Source organism: Phragmites australis, chromosome 20 (assembly GCF_958298935.1).
Source record: "Phragmites australis chromosome 20, lpPhrAust1.1, whole genome shotgun sequence".
NCBI classification, from domain to species: Eukaryota; Viridiplantae; Streptophyta; class Magnoliopsida; order Poales; family Poaceae; genus Phragmites; species Phragmites australis.
The window spans coordinates 21,951,855-21,971,083 of NC_084940.1; the positions used below are offsets into that span (position 1 = coordinate 21,951,855).

General features: G+C 39.3%; 1 protein-coding gene across 2 annotated transcripts; it reads right to left on the reverse strand.

Moving 5' to 3' along the window:
• Positions 1-567: 567 nt before the first annotated feature.
• LOC133901360 (calmodulin-binding receptor-like cytoplasmic kinase 3) lies at positions 568-8,488 on the reverse strand. 2 transcript variants are annotated; one of them, XM_062342714.1, is made up of 7 exons: positions 7,634-8,488; positions 6,629-6,757; positions 5,240-5,502; positions 3,417-3,582; positions 3,237-3,326; positions 1,677-1,975; positions 568-1,258 (listed from the first exon to the last, which is right to left on the reverse strand). In XM_062342714.1, the coding sequence occupies exons 1-7, from the start codon at positions 7,986-7,988 to the stop codon at positions 1,049-1,051; spliced, it is 1,512 nt and encodes a 503-aa protein (XP_062198698.1). In that variant the 5' UTR covers positions 7,989-8,488; the 3' UTR covers positions 568-1,048. The 2 variants fall into 2 exon arrangements, with proteins under 2 accessions (XP_062198698.1, XP_062198697.1); XM_062342713.1 differs by having other exon boundaries at positions 6,629-6,877; positions 7,634-8,487.
• Positions 8,489-19,229: the final 10,741 nt, after the last annotated feature.

Consider the following 19,229-nt stretch of genomic DNA (forward strand, 5'->3'; position numbering starts at 1 on the left):
TCTACTTGTGTATCGTTTTGCACTTTTTCCGTTTGATTCGATAGGATTAAAGACTACTCTACGACGGCTTTGACGAAGCGGATTTTGGATGTAGTAGCTTTATTCTATCTAAGCTTATTACTTATTATCTCATCTTTGAAATATAACGCTATTGCATATACCTTGTATTTAAAGAGTGTTAAGAATATAGAGTACTTATCCTTCTTTTATATGTTGTTACAGTTTTTATTATGTACTATATATTGCCTCATAGGCTATCATTAAATATAAGTTACTATATATTTCTAGTAGATAATTGTCTTGAACTCGGAACAACATGACCAGACCCAAAAGGTGATATCAAATTTCACAAGCTAACATATTTTCTAGTTAAGATCGTAGTATTACTTACCCGATCCTGAGCATGGTCATATGTGACCATACCTTCAGATCAACAATCCCAAGAAATTTCAACCCGCATCCACATGCTAATCTACGTCATATAGGGGATCTAATATCAATCCTGACAACCATGGATAACTTACTCAAGTCTGAGCACTTAATTGTTTAACATGCATCAAAATAATATGTATTCGAACATATTTGTTAAACAATACTGGATTCATATTCCATCTGTTTCTGCCAATAGCTACACAATCCATTCATGTATCGAACTTATAAACACTACGCGACTCTTGTGCGGCTACATGCATCATAATATCATATCAATGTGAACCAGTAACATATCACTTTATTTTTTAACCCAACTAGAGCCTATTTTTACTTGATTGTTTCCTGCTCCAATTCACATAAATTGTAACAAGAAATGTGAGAACTCCCAAATACACATTCGCTAAAAGAATTGTAACTCCATAGGGACGTCCACTGCAAACCGATAAACAAAGGAGATACAAATTGATGGCGATGTTATCTCACTCTCTGTACATTGTTCAGACCATATTTGTCAAGTCAGAAACATATCATCAGATATGTATCCATCGGCGTAAAGATTTGCATGGTTGGGCGATGATTTTCAGGAAAGCCTGAAAGAGCACGTTCTGCATGATTTTCACACCTTCCTGATGCTCTTTCCATACTCTTTCCGTATTTCCCACAGCTGCTCCCCAACTTCCTTCATGGTCGGACGGTCCTCTCGCGTTGGAGCAGCGCATTGGAATGCCAAGCTAAGGAGTTTTTCAAGCACCTCATCATCCACATGATCCTCCAACAACGGGTCCAGTATCTCTCTTGTGTTGCCTTCATTAAATTTCTTGAAAGTCTGCACAACAGCAGAAATACAAAGTCTCATGTACTCAGTTATTTCAAGATCGGCACAAGAGTGAAAACATCAAAACAGATAAATAATTTAAAAAAAAGGAAAATATCTATTTTTAACCCCTGAAACTCTGGTCAGTTTGATTTCCAACCTTGAACTATAAAATCGTCCATTTTGCAACCTCAAACTATCAAAAATGGACTTATCCCCCTAAAACTACTGAGATTGTCTCTCTCTAGAGGAGTTGCGCGAAAAAACCATGGTCTTTTATGTTCACAATATCAGAGAAGCACAAACCTTCAACTAGAACTATTATAAACTGGTAATTTGATACTAGAATTTCATTTCAGATCAATTCCACACCTCAAGCATAGATTGCGGAGAAAGAGAAATGGAAACGAAATAAATCATCCACACATACCCATCTGATTGTGATCCTCTCTTCAGGGGTTCGCTTCAGCTCTACGGGTCGGCGAGCAGAAATAATTTCTACAAGCAATATGCCAAATGAGAAGACATCGCTCTTTGGAGTTAGCTGGTATGTTCTCAGGTATTCAGGATCCAGGTAGCCAGCTGTGCCTTTCACTTTCGTTGATATGTGTGTCTTCTCTGTGTCACTGGGGCCACTTCTTGCAAATCCAAAGTCAGAAACCTTAGCCCGGTAGCTATCTGTCAGCAGGATGTTTGATGACTTCACATCGCGATGAATTATTGTCTTCTCTGTTCAAAATATAGAAGTTTTCAGTCCCTTTTCAAAAAATCTCCCAAAACAAAATTTATTGAATAAAAATGGTTCATAATGAGCATAACCGATGCAAAAAATTACCGAACTATGCTATCTTTTAAAACATAATGCAACCAAATGATTCGATGGAATCAACATTTCTCTTCCCACAAAAACTAGTGTTACGAACCTTAGATCATAACGGGGATAAACATCCGCCGGGAGAATAGCTGGGCGGCGTCAGCTGCTAGGGATGAGAGATTTAGACTATAGATGAGGGAGACGAATATTGAGAGAGACTAGATTAATTCTTCTTGCTTGATTGATAATACACAACTATTACCAACTATATATAGCCGGCCATCTGTAACTTACAGAGTGCCAATCTGATTACAACTCGTTTATTCCTTCGTGCCAATTCTAACTCAATCCTAACTGAATCCAACTTGCCTACTTCTCCTAATCCGACTTTCCTAACATATCTCTACTGATCTGACCTTCAAAACTAAACTTCCGACGTTGCTACAGTACCGCGTGGTACTATTCACACGCGTGAACAGTTATCTCCACCCATAACAACTAGTCATTTTATGAGTAAATTTCACAAAACTACACTACGATTATAAAACCTATCACAAGACTACACTTTTACAAAGCTATTTCACACAACTACACTTTTCTTGTCCTTATGTATCACAAAACTACACTTTTAATAATAAATTTCATGAAATTACACTTTCATTGTCATTTCGTATCACAAAACTACACACTTTAAGAATCTATATCATAAAACTACACTTATATTAGCATCCCATTTCAGAAAAGTACACTTTTAAAAGTGTAGTTTTGCGATACCAAATGACAAAAAGTGTAGTTTGATGATACAAAATGTTAGTAGATGTGTAGCTTTGCGATACAGAACACCAGAAAAAGTGTAGTTCTAAGAAAATGGTACTTAAAAGTGTAGTTTTGCGATACAAAGTAACATTGAAAGTGTAGTTTTGCGAAATTGATCTTTAAAAGTGTGGTTCTGTGATAGTTTTTACAATATTAGTGTACCTTTGTGAAATTCACTCTCATTTTATTCTAAATTGAATTACTGGATAATGATAATGGTACTTGTAATAGGAACACTAATCTGCTGGCCTGCCGAAACATTTCAGAGGTAAAATGGTGAAAAGTATTGGATGGAAGTACAGGAAAAGCACATTGCATCAATATTTATGCAACTAAGTATGTAGGAAGTAGATAGCCTACCTGCATACAGATGGAGATAAGTAAGTGCATGAGCAACATCGATTGCAATTTCTAGGCGCTGATTAAAATCCAGAACTCTTCCATGTTGACCTGCAGAATGGAGGAATACATATAAACATTTAAGCTCTTAAAAACTGGAAATTGAGAAGTGAAGAGAACCAAATGGAAAATACAATTTACCATCTAAATGTTCTCTAAGGGTGCCATTTGGAACATACTCAGTGATGATAATACGCTCATTTCCTTTATCAGTAAAACCCAGTAACCTCACCAAATTGCGATGGTCTATTTTAGCAAGCAAGTCCACTTCATTGCTGAACTCATCCCTCGGACCTGCAAATTGATCCTGTAAAAAAGAGTAGAACTTGTTATGCATAGCACAGCAGAAAAAAAAAAAACTTTATCCATAGTTGCCAGACAAAATATCAAAACTGTACGAGGTATAGTGAAATAAACACTACATGAAAAAAGCTCAAAAGTGACAGGTCATAATCGATATGGGTGACGAGTCCTGCACCCGTCACCCCTAACGAGTCACTGATGACCAGTCATTACCCGTCACCAATAAGGTCATTGGTGACGGGTCAAAACTTAGCCTGTCACTAATGGATGTAATAAATGACGAGTCACAGTTATTACAAATCATAAGTGACAGATCACAGTTATGACCCGTCACTTATGACTGACGAAAGGTTTTCGTGCTTTTTGGACACGAAAAAAGAGTTTAAAAAATAATTTTTCACCCAAGCCAACCCAACTCAGGACCATCACCACTCGCCACATGTCCCTTGCTATTTTTTGTTTTCATAATGTGCGTTCTATGGGAATCGAACTCGCGACATACCCTCGTGCGCGTAGCAGCCTTACTACATCACCCTCACGTGCGTTCTGAAGGGAGCAGGATATTTTATCCTTTTAAGCTTTTTGCTGAAGGTCATAAGTGACGAGTCACTGTAATAAGTAACGGGTCACATTAATGACCCGCTACTAATGTTCATTAGATACAAAACAGTTGATCCAGAGTGCCTTTGGTTAAACGGGCATAACTTTTGCATACAGACTCCAATTTCGACGTTTTTTTACTCTACGGACATCTACAGAAAAAGTTACATCCATTTCTCGCCCACTTTGTTGGGTTCGGCGAATTGTTTAGGCCAAAAGTGGCTTGGAAGATTGAATTCTCGCCTCCAGAAGTTTCTGTACCGTTTTTGGAATGCGCGTTTGTGTCTAAAGAAGGCTCCCCTTACTTCAAACGAGCAGAAATATACACTGGTTCCTATTCTAGTGTTGCTAAGGTGAGAAAAAATAAGAGAAAAATAAAATAAAAATATTTATGAATACACTACTATAAATCAAATTGCTTTAGAAATAATATTTGCTTTTACCATTTTACTACACATTTTATGGCTTACAAATAAATGCAAATTTTACTTTTGGATATAGGAAAAATACATTGTTCGACAACTATTATATATTTATTATTTTTAATTAATATAGTAGCTAGATTTATAATTGATACATTATGAAGGATATATTAGATATGTCACAACTATGTAAAAGAATTGAAGAGTTGATGGGCTCTAATGTTTCATCAAACTGATTGACTAATACATCTAATGATTGACTAATTAAGATTCATTTATTTGTTCTGTTTCATCAAAACTGGTCATTAGTGACGAGTTAGTCATTAGTGACGGGTCACAACTTGATCCCGTCATTTATGACTGACTTAGGATGATCTGTCACTGATGACTCGACAGGCTTAAGATGATCCGTCACTGATGACAAATTATCAGTGACGGGTCACAACTATGACCCGTAACTTTTAACATAAGTGGCGGGTCATATTAGGACCCGTCACTAATTTAGTATCTCTTTTATCTGTTTTTCACGTAGTGAAACATGAACAGTCCACATCACTTGACGAGGAATCAGATTTATCCCAACATAACTTCACAAGATAGTAACAATCAAACATAAAACATGAGGTAGCTTTGGACTACCTTTTTAGCTCTCTTGACTGCAACAACGTTGCCATCTGGCAATACAGCCCTGTAGACCATTCCAAATCCTCCTTCACCTAACTTAAATGAAGGTGAGAAGTTCTGGGTTGCCCTGAGAATCTGCTGGATGCTTAAGCTCATAGATCCAACTCTAGCTATATGTGGCGACGGTGCAAATCTAGACGGACTTGGAGGTATTCGATGTGGAGTCGGTGGGACCTTCTCAGACGATGTGCTTACTTCAAAGGATGAAACTGATTCAACTGCGAAGACACAAATTGTCGTTAAGGTCAACATTCCAGCAATGTTACAGTGATATATAATATTACTACTGTCCCATTATTCAATATAGATAATACAAATTATAGAACAGCAAGAGCCAAGAGGTGCCAATCAGAACTGAGACATCCAAGCTTACGTGATTTACAGTATGGGAGTGTGAAGATAGCAGCAGATAAGAGGTGTTTTGTCAGTGAGCCACTAAAACTGGACAGAGCTTGTCATATTTTTTATGGACTATTATATAGCATTTTAAAAGAATAATTAGATGTCGCTTTCATCCAAGACAGCTACCGAGTTGGAAGAAAAACTATGAAAATGAGCTTAGTAGTTGAACCATTGAAGTAGTTTTGGCTGGTAACTGGTAAGTACTTATGTTCGAAAAAAGGCAAAGACATATGATGATTATAACTTAGCCCAATCTCCATTCATAAATCATAATAATCCCAAACACCCAAAAATAAAAAATAAATATAGCTACATCTCAATGCAGGCAGAGTCGCAGAGGTGAGTTATCCCGATATCTACAATTGTACAAGCAGCAGTGGTTCAAGTTACTATAACCCTGGTTTTCCATACAACTATCATATGTATTCAAATCTTGATAAACATGACAGCATACTTTGAATTTTCGAACAACTTATGATAATAAATAAATAGCAATATTCACAGGAAATAGCCTAATCCATATCAAAAGAGAGAACCATTTCTCAAACAACAATAGCACCATCAGGACTAATTTTCAATAAAGATATAGAAGAAAAGCAATAAGAGAAGATAAACGAGTGAAACTAAATTGCAAATGTACACCCGTTCACCGTTTTCAAGGAGAGGCTATGACAAAGTTTTCTTTCCTAGTCTAGTGCAAGAAATTTACATGCAAGTACTGTAAATGAACTAGACAGAACTTTTCAAAACATTTAGATCAAGTTACCCTACTCCAATTTTAGTAGGGCCTTTGCAGGACAACCATTCTTTGATGTGTTTAGACCCCTTCAGTACACAATAAGAAGCATTTGAGTTCACTAAAAAACGAAGAACTTTTTGAGGGGAGTAGACAACAAGAATTGGTTTAACAAAGAGCAAGAATTGCAGATAAGATAGACTCACCTGCATTGCGCTGAATCGTTGCAGTGTTGTGCCTGCTGGCTTCTTTTCTTTCGGCATGAAAGCATGGAAGCATGAAACCACAGCATAGGAGAATCACACCTGGCACAGCCAGGAGATGATCTTCTTTTTCTGAAGAATCATTGGTATCCTGATTAGTTTCATGCAAGCTCATGCTTCCACATGGATCATAATCATTTTTTGCACTATTCGCTGTGGGCTGCCGCAAAAGCTTCCTTGGTACATTTTGAGCTGAAGTGTTAACAAGATATAAAAAAATAAAATGAGGAGAAACGACCGAGCAAAAAATCTTTGTCATCTGCAAGTTGCAATCGACTTTGCACACTTGCATGACATGTAAGGAACAGTGGACCTCTCATAAGAGACAACTAACAGCTATATCAGAAACAAGGAAAACAATCATAATGTCCAAGAAGGTTATAATGCAGAAATTACAATAGGCACCCGAAAACTATCACTTTGTTCAGTTCAATACATGTATAGCGAACCTGACCCCAAAATTTGTCATACTTCAATCAAGCATTTCACAATGTCACTGAATGAATACGTTTGTGATTCATCTGCAACTTTGAGGTATATCTGATATCATATTTCTCACCAATCGAATTACCATTAGGCGATGCACTTTCCAAATGTGGATTCAACTAAAAGATACACAGGAGTGTTAGGAACAGCAAATGTGGATTCAACTAAAAGATTCAACAATTTACAGGTGTTATTAAACACCTTAGTAGAGTCCTAAAAGAGTTCCCATTCTTCATCGTTTCTAGCACATACAGGACAACGCAATGCCATCAAATGGCTTGATGCACATCAAAGCCATATCTTTCTTACAAGTCCTAAAAGAAATGATTGAAGTAGGCATAGGATGATTTCCAATTTGCACCATAGTTTTATTACAGTAGGGTAGCAATTGGAAGGCAGCCAAACCTAATTGTCGAAATCATATCTGACTCGGCAACAAAGAGCATGCTAGAACCAACTTACCATAGCTCGATTCGCTTCCTTGGCCGCAGTATTGCTTCACAACACCCCTCCACGCATCCGACAGCTCGCTGCAATGGAGGCAACCGTTCCTGAAGTACGAGCGGAGCTTCTTGCAGCCAAGAACACGGTCCGGCACCAGAACCCCGTTGACCGACAGGTTGAGGAGGCCATCAGAGGCGTCCAAGATGGCAACTTGGTCGTCTCCACAAGCAGCCTGTGAAAGTGTTGGCTCAAAGATGGAAGCGATAACTAGAGGCGAGCAGCACAGGAGGAGGACGACGAGAGAAGGGAGAAGAGTCAAAGGAGACATCGGTGCTGAGAACGGATTTGACCATACAACTCCCAAATATCTCATCTTTGGCGAGCAAATTAAGCTAAGAATCAGAGTTCAACTTCGCTACCTCGTAACTTCCACTGCGCCTTTCTCTTCACCAACGCAACAGAAGGAATAAATTTGTGACCCCAAGAAGCGGAAATGGAATCGAATTTGATGAAAGAACGAGAGGATGAAGCAAGAACTGAGCTCTTACACAGAGAAAAGGACAAGACAGCAAGAAAGGCTAACAGATCAAGCAAAACAGAAAAGTACAAAATCTTGGAGCGATTGGACACCGAAATCTGCAGGACAAGGCAAGAAGAAGAGGACAAACAAATCCGAGCTGAGCAAGAAATCTACCTATCTAGTAAAGGAACGAGATTCTGAGGTCAATCAAGGGATTATGTGGCGCACAGATCGGAAGAAGCCAAAGCATGAGAAGCGAAATAGCAAGCACGAACCAAGGAGCGGAGCAATTGGAGAGGAAGGCGAGAAGAAAAGGGAAAGAAAATATCTTTTGAGGAAGGAGGTGGAGGGTGCGAACCGGCGGTGCCGGTCAGCTTCAGCTTCCTCGTGGCTGCACAGTGGCCGCTGCCACGTGGGCCCGGGTTTACAACCAAACAGGCGGGCAGCTTCTAGTGTGGAAGAAGGGACACCACCGAAGCAACCGAGCAGATGACCCAACATTGGCCTGCTTGGATTGTTATCCTAGTGTGCTCAATATGATTAAATCAAAATTTGGTAGCTTTGATCAAATTTGGCCACTATTTAGTTGGCTGCTAAAATTTGGCTTGGCACCCCTCTTATTTAGCCACTAGTTTATTTTGGAGGCCAATGTTAGCCAAAACTTTGGCCGTCAAATTGGTGACCCTGATTTTTAGCATGTCAAAATTTGGCTTGACCTTTTCATAGTAAATTTGTGTTTAAACCAAATAGCCCATTGCTTTTCATAGTAAATTTGTGTTTAAACCAAACAGCCCATTGCTTCGATCCAAAGTCCAATACGATTGTACCGGTTCTAGCCATTTCTTAAATATTATCCACCTTTCACGTGTAAATGCCAATTTTTGTTACCCATATATGAAAACTGACACTAATGTTATAAGTGTTTCATGTTCATAATTTTATGTAATGATTATGGAAACTTTGTTTAATTGCCATACAATTACTAGCTGGTGCTTATATTTATATTTGGAAAAAATATGTATTATTTAGAACTTTATAGAGTCCACTGTTTTTATACCACGCATTGACTCATGAGAAGAAAGTTGGTTCAACTCTTCGATCGTAGTAATTGACGTCGACATAGCTTTTGGTTGTTTAAATGAAGTTGAATGAGATAGATCGTCCTGAATAGGATGGGACTAGACAGGATGATCTGAATGAGGTGGTACAAGTAGATTGTTTGGTTAGGTGTATAGGATGGTACAAGAATGTATTTATTTGGTTGTATGAAATGGGATAATTTAGTACAAAATTCTATTTGGTTGGCCGAATGGGTTGATTCTGAATGGGCTATATAGGATGATAAAAATACATATAAATGGAGTATTACAAAAGAACTCATTTTTTCACCATTTAACCTAGGGTTATAAATAATTTTAGAAATTTGCCAATCACATAAGAAGAATATTAGTAAATTTTTCCATATTTTTGGAATTTTTTTAGTTCCTAACAATCGTTAGAATTTATAAAAGTAGCATTTTTTGAAGAACTTTAGTTTCAATTCTGCAAACGCTTTTTGTGTGAATCCAATTAAAATAGCTTTCACATTGATTATGAAACACGTACAAAAAGTTCTATGATTTTTTGAGCAACAAAAGATCACCTTTTGATTTTTGGAGCATTAGACGAACACAATACTGTTCATACGGACAACTCATCCTGGACAGAGCGGTCGTTCGGCCGATTTGAGCGCACCGGTTGGTTCAACATTTAGCAAGAATATGCTTGAAATCTATCTATCCTCATACTAGATGATGAACCATATACCCATCCAAACACGTCCTCGAGCTACACCGGCCCATGCAGGATTGCCCCTGGTTCAACCAACCAAACACATGGTAAGTTATTTGTCATTGTTTACCATTCTTTTGCTTATACCTCCATCAACCAGGTTTTAGTTATCCTTGGCCTGAATTAATCAAATGTCTTTTCTTTCTTCATCTTAACACAATGACACTTTATTCTTCCTAACTACTAAACCGAAGGTCAAGTCCCTCGGACTGTTTTCATATCTATGACACTCACCTCTTTTATTGAGGCTTCATATTTTATAGTATTAAAGTATAAGTGAATTACTCATCTTTATCAATTTAGGCTTTTGGATAAACTAGTTAGTGCATGCAGCTCAATATGGTATCAGGGCCAGGAGTCTCGAGTTTGAGTCCTGGCGGGTGCGATTAAACAAAAAATTACAGTCAACTCCTATTTTCGCATCTGAGGCCTGAGAGAGCCTTATCAGCTTAGGCTAGAGAGCCTCCATGTGAGAGGGATTGTTGAAGTATAAGTGAATTGTCCACCTTTCCCCGTCAGCTTAGGTTTTTGGATGAACTGATTAGTACATGTAACTTAACATATAGGCCACTCCTCGTTGGTAGAACTCCCACGTCACACAGACAAAATCAGTGGTTTATAGAGTAACTAGTGAAACCTTTATTAAAATAAAAAAAGTCATAATTTACATGTACAACTTTGTCACACCCTGTAAACACCAATCTAGACATCTAGCATGCATATGCACCATGACATCATGTTTTATTGTTTCCAACTTCTGTTTTAGGGTTCAAAACTTTTTAAAAATGTTATGTTGTTAAACGTCTCACATTTCCACCATATACTTATGAGTAGGAATTGTTTGGATGTGGACTAGCGCACGGTCTGATCGGGCATCCCTATGGTCTGACCGCTATGAATGCCCACTTAAGACCTATCGATCACCTCTCACTCCCTCCCCACCCAAGAGAGAGATAGAGAGAGAGCAAGGAGAGCTCCCTCACCACTCCACCTCGAGCTCAATGGAAGCTGAAGATTGAAGGAGAAGGTCGCCCACGAGTTCCCCACATCATCCCCGAGCTCATCCCCAAACATCCTATAGGGATCAGTGACATCCTAATAGGAAGGGGTGAATTAGGACACTTAAAATCTAATCGGCTCCAAAAACTTCACAAGATAAATCTATATCAATTCTATCTAAATCTGTTCTAGGTTTATCTAGTGTGTCTACTCTACCGAACAAAATAGCTTGCAACATATCTAGGAAGGTTTGCAAGTATGTAAATGCGGAAATGTAAACAAGGTAGAGAGACTAAACTCTGCACAAGAATTTTTATCCTGTGGTGTCGATGGCATGAATGCCACTTATAGTCTACGTTGGAGCTCCGCTAAGGATATGCTCTCGGTCAGCATCGGGTCGTGACCTTTGAGCCATCAAGTCACAAAGATAAGACCTCAACCCGGATAAGTCACCAAGCCACGAAGGCAAGGTCTCACCATTAGCCTTGCTTTCGGTCATTTGCCGCTATGATCACTTCGGCGCTTGAGCCACCAAGGTAAGAGTCTCTGCGTCCTCGTACATGTATCTTGTCGTTGCTCCATACCAAGTCGGAGGGTCAACAAGCTTGAGCAACTTCGGCTCAAGTTGTCGGCAAGTTATCAAGATTTTATGGTGCCGACGTACCTCTCAGTATAAGCTAGGATCACTCCTTGATCTATTCTTTAGGCAGCAATTACCTAACAATACACTCTATAGGACTATAAGTACTAATCAGTCACTAATCTTCTTCTTAATCATCTTGATTGATCACTTAAGTATTTTGGTGGTTTGGATGTCTTCTCTAATGTGTATGAGCTTCTTCTGGACTCCAGCCTCAAATGATTGAGTGGAGAGGTATTTATAGCCCTAACCTCAGGGACTAGCCGTTACCCCAATGGCTCAAATTCACTGTGAACACCAGATGATCCGGTGAGAACAGTGGTACTAACACCGGATCATCCGGTGAGTATTTCCTCAGAATATAGCCGTTGGAACCCCTACTTAAACCATCTGTGAACACCAGACTGTTTGGCGTAACCTTCATCTTAATCACCGGACTAACCGGTGAGTATTCTTAAGCCATCCAAGCCTCTGCAACCTCTCTATGTAAAATGCTCCAGCATAGGCATCCGGTATGCATAGCATTGATCACCGGACTATCCGGTGCCTTGATGTTCCCTCTTTAACACTTGGATCCTTCTCTAGTAGAAATGGTCTGGTGGTAATACTCTGGTATACATAACACAAATGCTGGACCATTCGATCAATTGATCTTCATTCCTCAGTACATGGAAACACCTCTGCAGGAAATTGTTCTGCTATGTATCTTCTTCTAAGCACTGGACCTTCCATTGAGGTCAACTTCATTTGCCAGTAAGCAAAAACACTCTGGTGTTTCTCAATGCTAATCACCAGACATTCTGATGAGATGTTCTTCGATCTTCACGCTTGGAACCTTCTCTATACAAGAAGCTCCGGTTCAATACTCTATTGAGTTCAACTCAAGCAACGAACCTTCTGATGGATTGAACAACCTCTGAACAAAAACACTCCGGTGAGTATAGCCTTCATTACACTAGATCATCCGGTAAGAACAAATCTCCTGGACTTCTCCAATTTGACCAAACATTGTATCCATGAAACCTACTAAAGCATATACTTGGCACACATGTTAGTCCCACTGAATATGTTGTCATTAATCACCAGAATCACATACACACCCTAAAGTAAATCTGACAATCTCCCTAAGGGCATGTTTGCTGCAATCTCCACCTTTTTGGTAATTAATGACAACACAACAAAAGCAAGTGATAAATAATAAATGATACCAATTATAAATAGTATAAAGTCTTACCACATTGCTTGGATGCATATTCTCACCACTTAGTCCCCCTTTGTTGTGGCTCCCCTTTCCCCAACACCGCTATCTCCCTTGATCAACTCATGCAAGAGCTTTTTTCATCATGCCTTTTCTTCTCCTTTATCAATCTTGGTATCTTATGTTGCTTCTTACTTTGGTCATCAAAATTTCCTCTCTTTGTCAATAATCTCCCAAAAAGGCTATAAACACATGTTGAACTCAAGGGAAAATATTAGGGCACATAGGAGAGAGCTTCATGAACAATGATCCAATAAAATGATACCACTTGTAGGGATTCAATTTAAAAGATACCAACTATAGGGATTCAATTTGATGGAATATGTTGATATCAATAGAAATGAAAGCATATGGATCATAATTCATGAAATTCGCATAATATAGTCTAAACTTCCCCTATATGTGTGTATATATATGAAAAGAAAGAAACATATGCACAACTGGACAATATATCAAGATAGGAAGTTTAAGATATATGATGCATGGAGGTAGTTTAAATGAACAAAAGTTTTGATAATAATACTAATTGAAGCCTTTAAGCATTGCATACATCCGAGGACTTGTAACATATGTTAGTCTTAAAATCACAATCTATAGGATATGCTCTCCTAAATGTGTGCATACAAGTGTTTAATACTTATGAGATATATGCACTTGTTATTAATAACAATGGGGATTTATCTTATAGATTGGACCCATGGCACATAAAATATATCAATTGAAAAATATGTCATTAAAGGAACCTACAACAAGAAAACAATGTAGGCTTCTCATGGGTTAGAGAGAAACACAAGCAACCTACCATATAAAAACCTACACTAGGCATTGCAATAAATTAAAATATGCATATGCAATCCTAGACAAGGCAAATAAGTTAGATACAAAATAAAATGCATGAACGTGAATCTAGCTACTATTACCTCTTTTACCTTTGGATGGAGATTTGGTATATGATGATCATGATTTTTTATCAAAGTGTCCAATCTTGTACACTTGGCTTCTTTGCTTGAATCTTAACTCCATTTTATAAGCCAAGTCTCCAAATCCCCATGTTCTCTTCGGGCTTCAAGTCTTCTTTGGAACTTAAACTGATTGGGGCTCCTTTATGTTGGTGATGACTTCCTTGGGCACTCAAATGGGTTGGTTCTACCTCCGGTCTTTTTATCCAACCATATGTGCAAATACCTCACCATTGTCATTCTTATTGAGCTTGTAATAGTTGCTTTTGGTCTTGACCTCGTAGTTGGGTTTGGTGTAGAGGTTTGAGGTCTTGTTGGAGAGGTTCATCATCTTATTTTTCTCCTTAGTCTCCTTCTTCACTTGCTTGCATTGGAAGAATTTGTATTCTTGATGGCATTTGAAGCATGTCATGGTCGACCCCTCTGCAACCTTCTTCACCATAGTAGCACGGTTATTTTGAGGAGGTAGGACATGTTTTTTGCCCTTTAATCTTGCAAAGTCCTTCTTGAGCTTCTCTACTTCTTTATTGAGCTCATCATTCTCTTGTGCAATAAGTTTTTAAGTGGTTCTAAAACAATATTCTCAACACAAATCTCATCATGAGCTAGATAAATCAATAAAATCATCACAAGAAGTGGAAGCATTTACCTTAGGATTAAAATTAAATAAAGAAGTAGATTGCTTTAAAGGGACCTTAGTTTGAGATTCAATGCACTCAAATTTAGCCTTAAACTCTCCATACTTCTTGTTTAGTAAATTAAATTTTCTCAATAGTTATTCATAATTAGTTAGCATGAATGTCACTAAGTGTATTGAATTTCTTAAGTTCTTTTGATTGTTTCTTTAAGGCTTTTGTTGCTCATTGATCAAAACAAGAAGTTCATCATAAGAGGGGGAATCCTCAACAGATTCATCATCACTTACATCGTTATTCATACCTTTGGCCATAAGGCACTTGTGAGATGGCTTGCATAACGATTGCGTGATGATGACCTTGAAGAAAAGTGTTTCTTGGAGGAGTGGATGGTTCATCACTTGAGCTTAACTCTTCATCATCGCTCATCCATCTTCATATGCTTGCGAATGCTTTGACTCTTCCCCTTATCTCCCTCTTGTTCTTAGTCTTATTCTCCTTCTTAATATGATCAATTATGTTAACCAAATCTTCAATAAAGATAGGATGATCAATCTTAGCATTGATCATCTTCATGTTCTTTTCTAATCTTGAGAAGAGCTTGGTAATCTTAAGATTAATTTCTTCATCACTTGATGTGTCTTGATCATCTTTTTCATTGCTCTCTTCATCTTGGTCACCATCATCTTCACTTGAATTTGACTCTTGCTCTTATCTCCTCATCCTTACCTTCATGTGTTGGCATTGAGCTTGCTTTTTTATGAGAGCAAGGCTTTTGGTGTCGGATAAGAAAGAAGTTTTCACCCTCATTTTTATGGTCATCTCATGGTGATCTTGCTGATTACTTAACTTGGAGTCATCTTCTTGATGCTGCACTTGTCGTAGATGATGGAGATGATCAACTTGTACTTTGAAAGAAAAGCTTAAAGTATTCTTCTCACCACTTGATCATCCTCAATTTGCTTCAAACCTAGCCCATTGATCTCACTAACAAGAATATTCAAACGAGAATACATATCATTAGCACTCTCATGGGACAATTGTTTGATGCTACTGAGCTTAGTAACTAGCACATGATATTTTTCATCGCGCACATCTTTTGGGTATTCATGTATTCTAATGAGACTATTCCAAATATCATGTGTATTGGTGAGATAATAAACTCTTTTAAATGCATCGGGGTATAAAGATGACAAAATGATACTCTTTGCCATAGCTTCAGATTGTTTCACCTTGTTGGTGATGCGTGACCTCATGCCCATCTCGGTGACTCTTCAAATATCTAAACTCTTGGCTTGCAAAAAAATAGGTCATTATAATTTTTCAATGGAAAAAATTTGTGCCATCGAAAAGTAGAACCCTATGGGTATCCATCCCAAACCCCAAACGTCGCAACTCACTAGGCATTGGGGTCTCAAATGCTACTTGAATAGCGTATCCTTATGAAAAGTGTGAGCCCCGGCTCTGATACCAACTGTAGAGATCGGTGACATTCTAAGAGGTGAGGTGAATTATGACACTTAGAATTTAATCGGATCTAAAAACTTTACAAGATAAATGTGAGAAACTGTCCAAATAATATTCTAATTAATCATTAAGTTAATTATTTACATAATCATGACTACAATAATTAACCTGAATACCATTCCGGTAGTCCAGGTACGTGTTTTGTGCCTAAGATTGGAACACATACATTTCCAACATAACATCATGATAAGACTTAAGAAAGAGCGAGTAATTAATATTATATTACAAGCATTAGAGTTAATAGAATTTACAACAGTTTACAGAGAAACTACGTAGCAAAAAAATAACACCTATGAACAACAATGACTAAGTGAAGCCACATGCCCTTAGGTTTCACCCAAATGCACGCCACACTAGTAGACAACACTACTCTTGCCTACCGCCAGCATTGACGGACATGAAGTAGCTGACAACTAACCCCTCATTGCCTACAAACCTGAAAGAGCAGTGTGAGTACGAAGGTACTCGCAAGCCATATTGGATACATATAATAAGCCGACTCTAAGGATTATGCAATTGAGCCATTAGAAAGGAGTATGCCACAAGGTTAAGTAAATTCATATACGTAAGTAACCTTAACACTTATGTATAAGCACCTATACTTAAACACATATATCTTTCTACCCTGCAACCAACAACTTGAACATAAATGTAACTGAAACCATCTCATGTAATCAATAATCACGAACCACCATCCTCAACATACCATACCGTATCATACATTACGAAAGTCAGAACTCTACAACTGCTGCAAATGGATAGAAAGCATGTTTATAACCAAGAGCGCAACAATTCAAATTATTCTTACACCCTGTAGGGGGTATTCCTGGACCCACACAACACAAGACCACCGCCCACATAGCCCGCCAGCTGCGAGTGATTATTCACGTACCAACTATTCATGTACCCATCCTGAACCTTTGTTCCCATGTCGAGCCATGTGGGGGCCACCTAGATCCCGAGCATACGACAACTTACCGGACACAATCTCAGGCACTCCTAACAGCATTCTCACTCACATCTTGATGCATGGGTCAAATGAACGCGATGACTTAAGGTACTTGGCTTACCTGTCCCATATTCGAGTATGTGGTAAGTATAAAAAAGTTCTTAAGCCGACTTCAACAATGGTCGGTGCTTAACCGATGCAAGCGGTCTATGGTATCTAGGCTCCTCTCCCGAACTACACTGAGGAACTCCTCCGATGAAGAAGATACCCCTAGCACCGCCTACATCTCACCTCATTCTCACATCTCATACATCCCCACATCATAATCAATATCATTGTGAACAATAAGTAATCCCTAAGCTCACAAACAATGGTTGAACCATCGCTCAACTACTACCGAGGACCTAAGCATTGCTAACCATTTTGGATAAAACTTGTAAGTTGGACAACAACATTGCTAACCAGGTTACAAGGATAATGATCATCAACAATTCAAGGTAATAATAATGCATCAATATAGGTTCTACCTATATAGTCCGACATTGTAACACCGACATGCAACACTTGGGCTAGAAGAGGTTTAAATGTCGCATGGGACAACCTAAAGTTTTTGTGACCTATGAAGCTGGTGATCAGACTAGGGTATAATGGCGGTTGGACCATGGAATGGGTGGTGATCACACCGGTATGTTTTCTAAGTGGCCAAGCGGTCAAACCATGGGCAGACAGAGAGGTTTGGTGTTTGGCGGTTAGATCGGATTGGGACTAGTCGGCGGTCAAACCGGTAGCTGGCGGTCTGACACCTAATTGTGGATTTCAACCGGACATCCCGAACTACAACTAGCAGTCAGACTGGCCAATTGGCAGTCAGACCGCTGGGAAGGGGCAGTGCCACTTCGCTGAGGCCGTCGGCGAAGGCTCCGGTGATGCATTCGAGCATGAAGGGTACCGAAACATTCTAGGAAACTAGGGGAACATCTCTAGAAAGGTTTGGGTGGCTCGCACAGGGCCAAACTCACAATACCCCGTGGATGGGACCTAAGCTTAGGGTTGAGTTCGACCTATGGCTATGAAGCAAGGGAAAAACTCAGGGAAACAAGGGGAAAAGGGCTGGGGAGCTTCACCTCTGTGTTAGGAAGCTTGCTTGATGGTTAGCCAGCTCTAGGGAGGCTTCAATTTGGAGATCGGGCCCCGGGGTGCTCCGACAGGCAAAAAAAAGGGAAAAAGGCGCAAGACACCTCTTTGGTGGGAACGATGATGGGGAAAAGCTTGGGGAAGATTTTGGGAAGCTCGGGGAAGCCGTCTCCATCGATGTATGGACGTCGTGGTGGTTGAGGTGAAGCTCTCCTCTCTCCTCTGGCTTAGAGCTCGCTCCAGCGATGAAGAAGCTTGGGAATGAGCTTGGGGACTACGTGGGGGACTCGTGGATGATCTGCTTCTTCGATCTCCAGCCTCCGTTAAGCTCAGGTGGAGGATCTCCTCTCCCTCTCCCTCTCCTCTCTCTCCCTTCTTTCTCCTTTCTCTCTCTCTCCTCTCTCACTCGGATGGGGAAGAATGACCGAGTGGGTGGTTGAGCAGATAAGAGTTTGGTCAATGGCTTAAGTGGAGATTCTGGATAGTGGCAGTCAGACCGCAAGTCGGGCGGTCAAACTGCCCCAGGATAGGCAAAATGGGTTCTACATGCCACTGGAGGTCAGACCGCTAGCAAGCTCAGTCAAACCACGACAGCAGTCTTGTGCTGAAAACTTGACTCTATTCCCATTTTATATTTTTCTTCATCTTCAAGGCATTTAGAGTTTTCCTAAAGAGCTTTAAACTATCTCCTAGTACTTTTGAAACATGCTTACTCAATTTAATAACCAAGTATGTATAAACATAACGTCGCAATGATTATGCACGCTGTAATTAACATTTTGGGACGTGACAAACCTCCCTCCCCACCTTAAAAAGAATCTTGACCCAAGATTCGGAAAACTCAAGGAAAAGGTGATGGTGATGAAGTGGAAGGGAGTCTCCCACAAAAGAAAAACAATTTTGTCAAAATTCATCCATAAAAAAAAATGATAGTCATTGGGCCTTCACATGAGCTGATGGTTAGACCGCAGCTAGGATCAGTCAAACCATGGCCCGGTTAGATCATGGAAATTGGACCGAAATCTATGCTATGAGTTTTGGGCTCCAAACGACTCTAGCAGTTAGACTGGTAGACCAACAACAGTCAGATCGCCAGTAGTATGTTCTCCCGGTTCGAAAGGTTTCTAAATGCAATCCTTTAGGAACAAACTTTCCATTCAATA

Excerpts from the sequence above, each read along its gene's own strand:
- LOC133901360 (XM_062342713.1), bottom strand. The coding sequence starts at position 7,988 with ATGAGATATTTGGGAGTTGTATGGTCAAATCCGTTCTCAGCACCGATG. Across the intron at positions 6,878-7,633 it reads AGGAAGCGAATCGAGCTATG|CTCAAAATGTACCAAGGAAG; the intron begins GTAAGTTGGTTC and ends TTAACACTTCAG. Across the intron at positions 3,583-5,239 it reads CAGTCAAGAGAGCTAAAAAG|GATCAATTTGCAGGTCCGAG; the intron begins GTAGTCCAAAGC and ends TCTTTTTTACAG.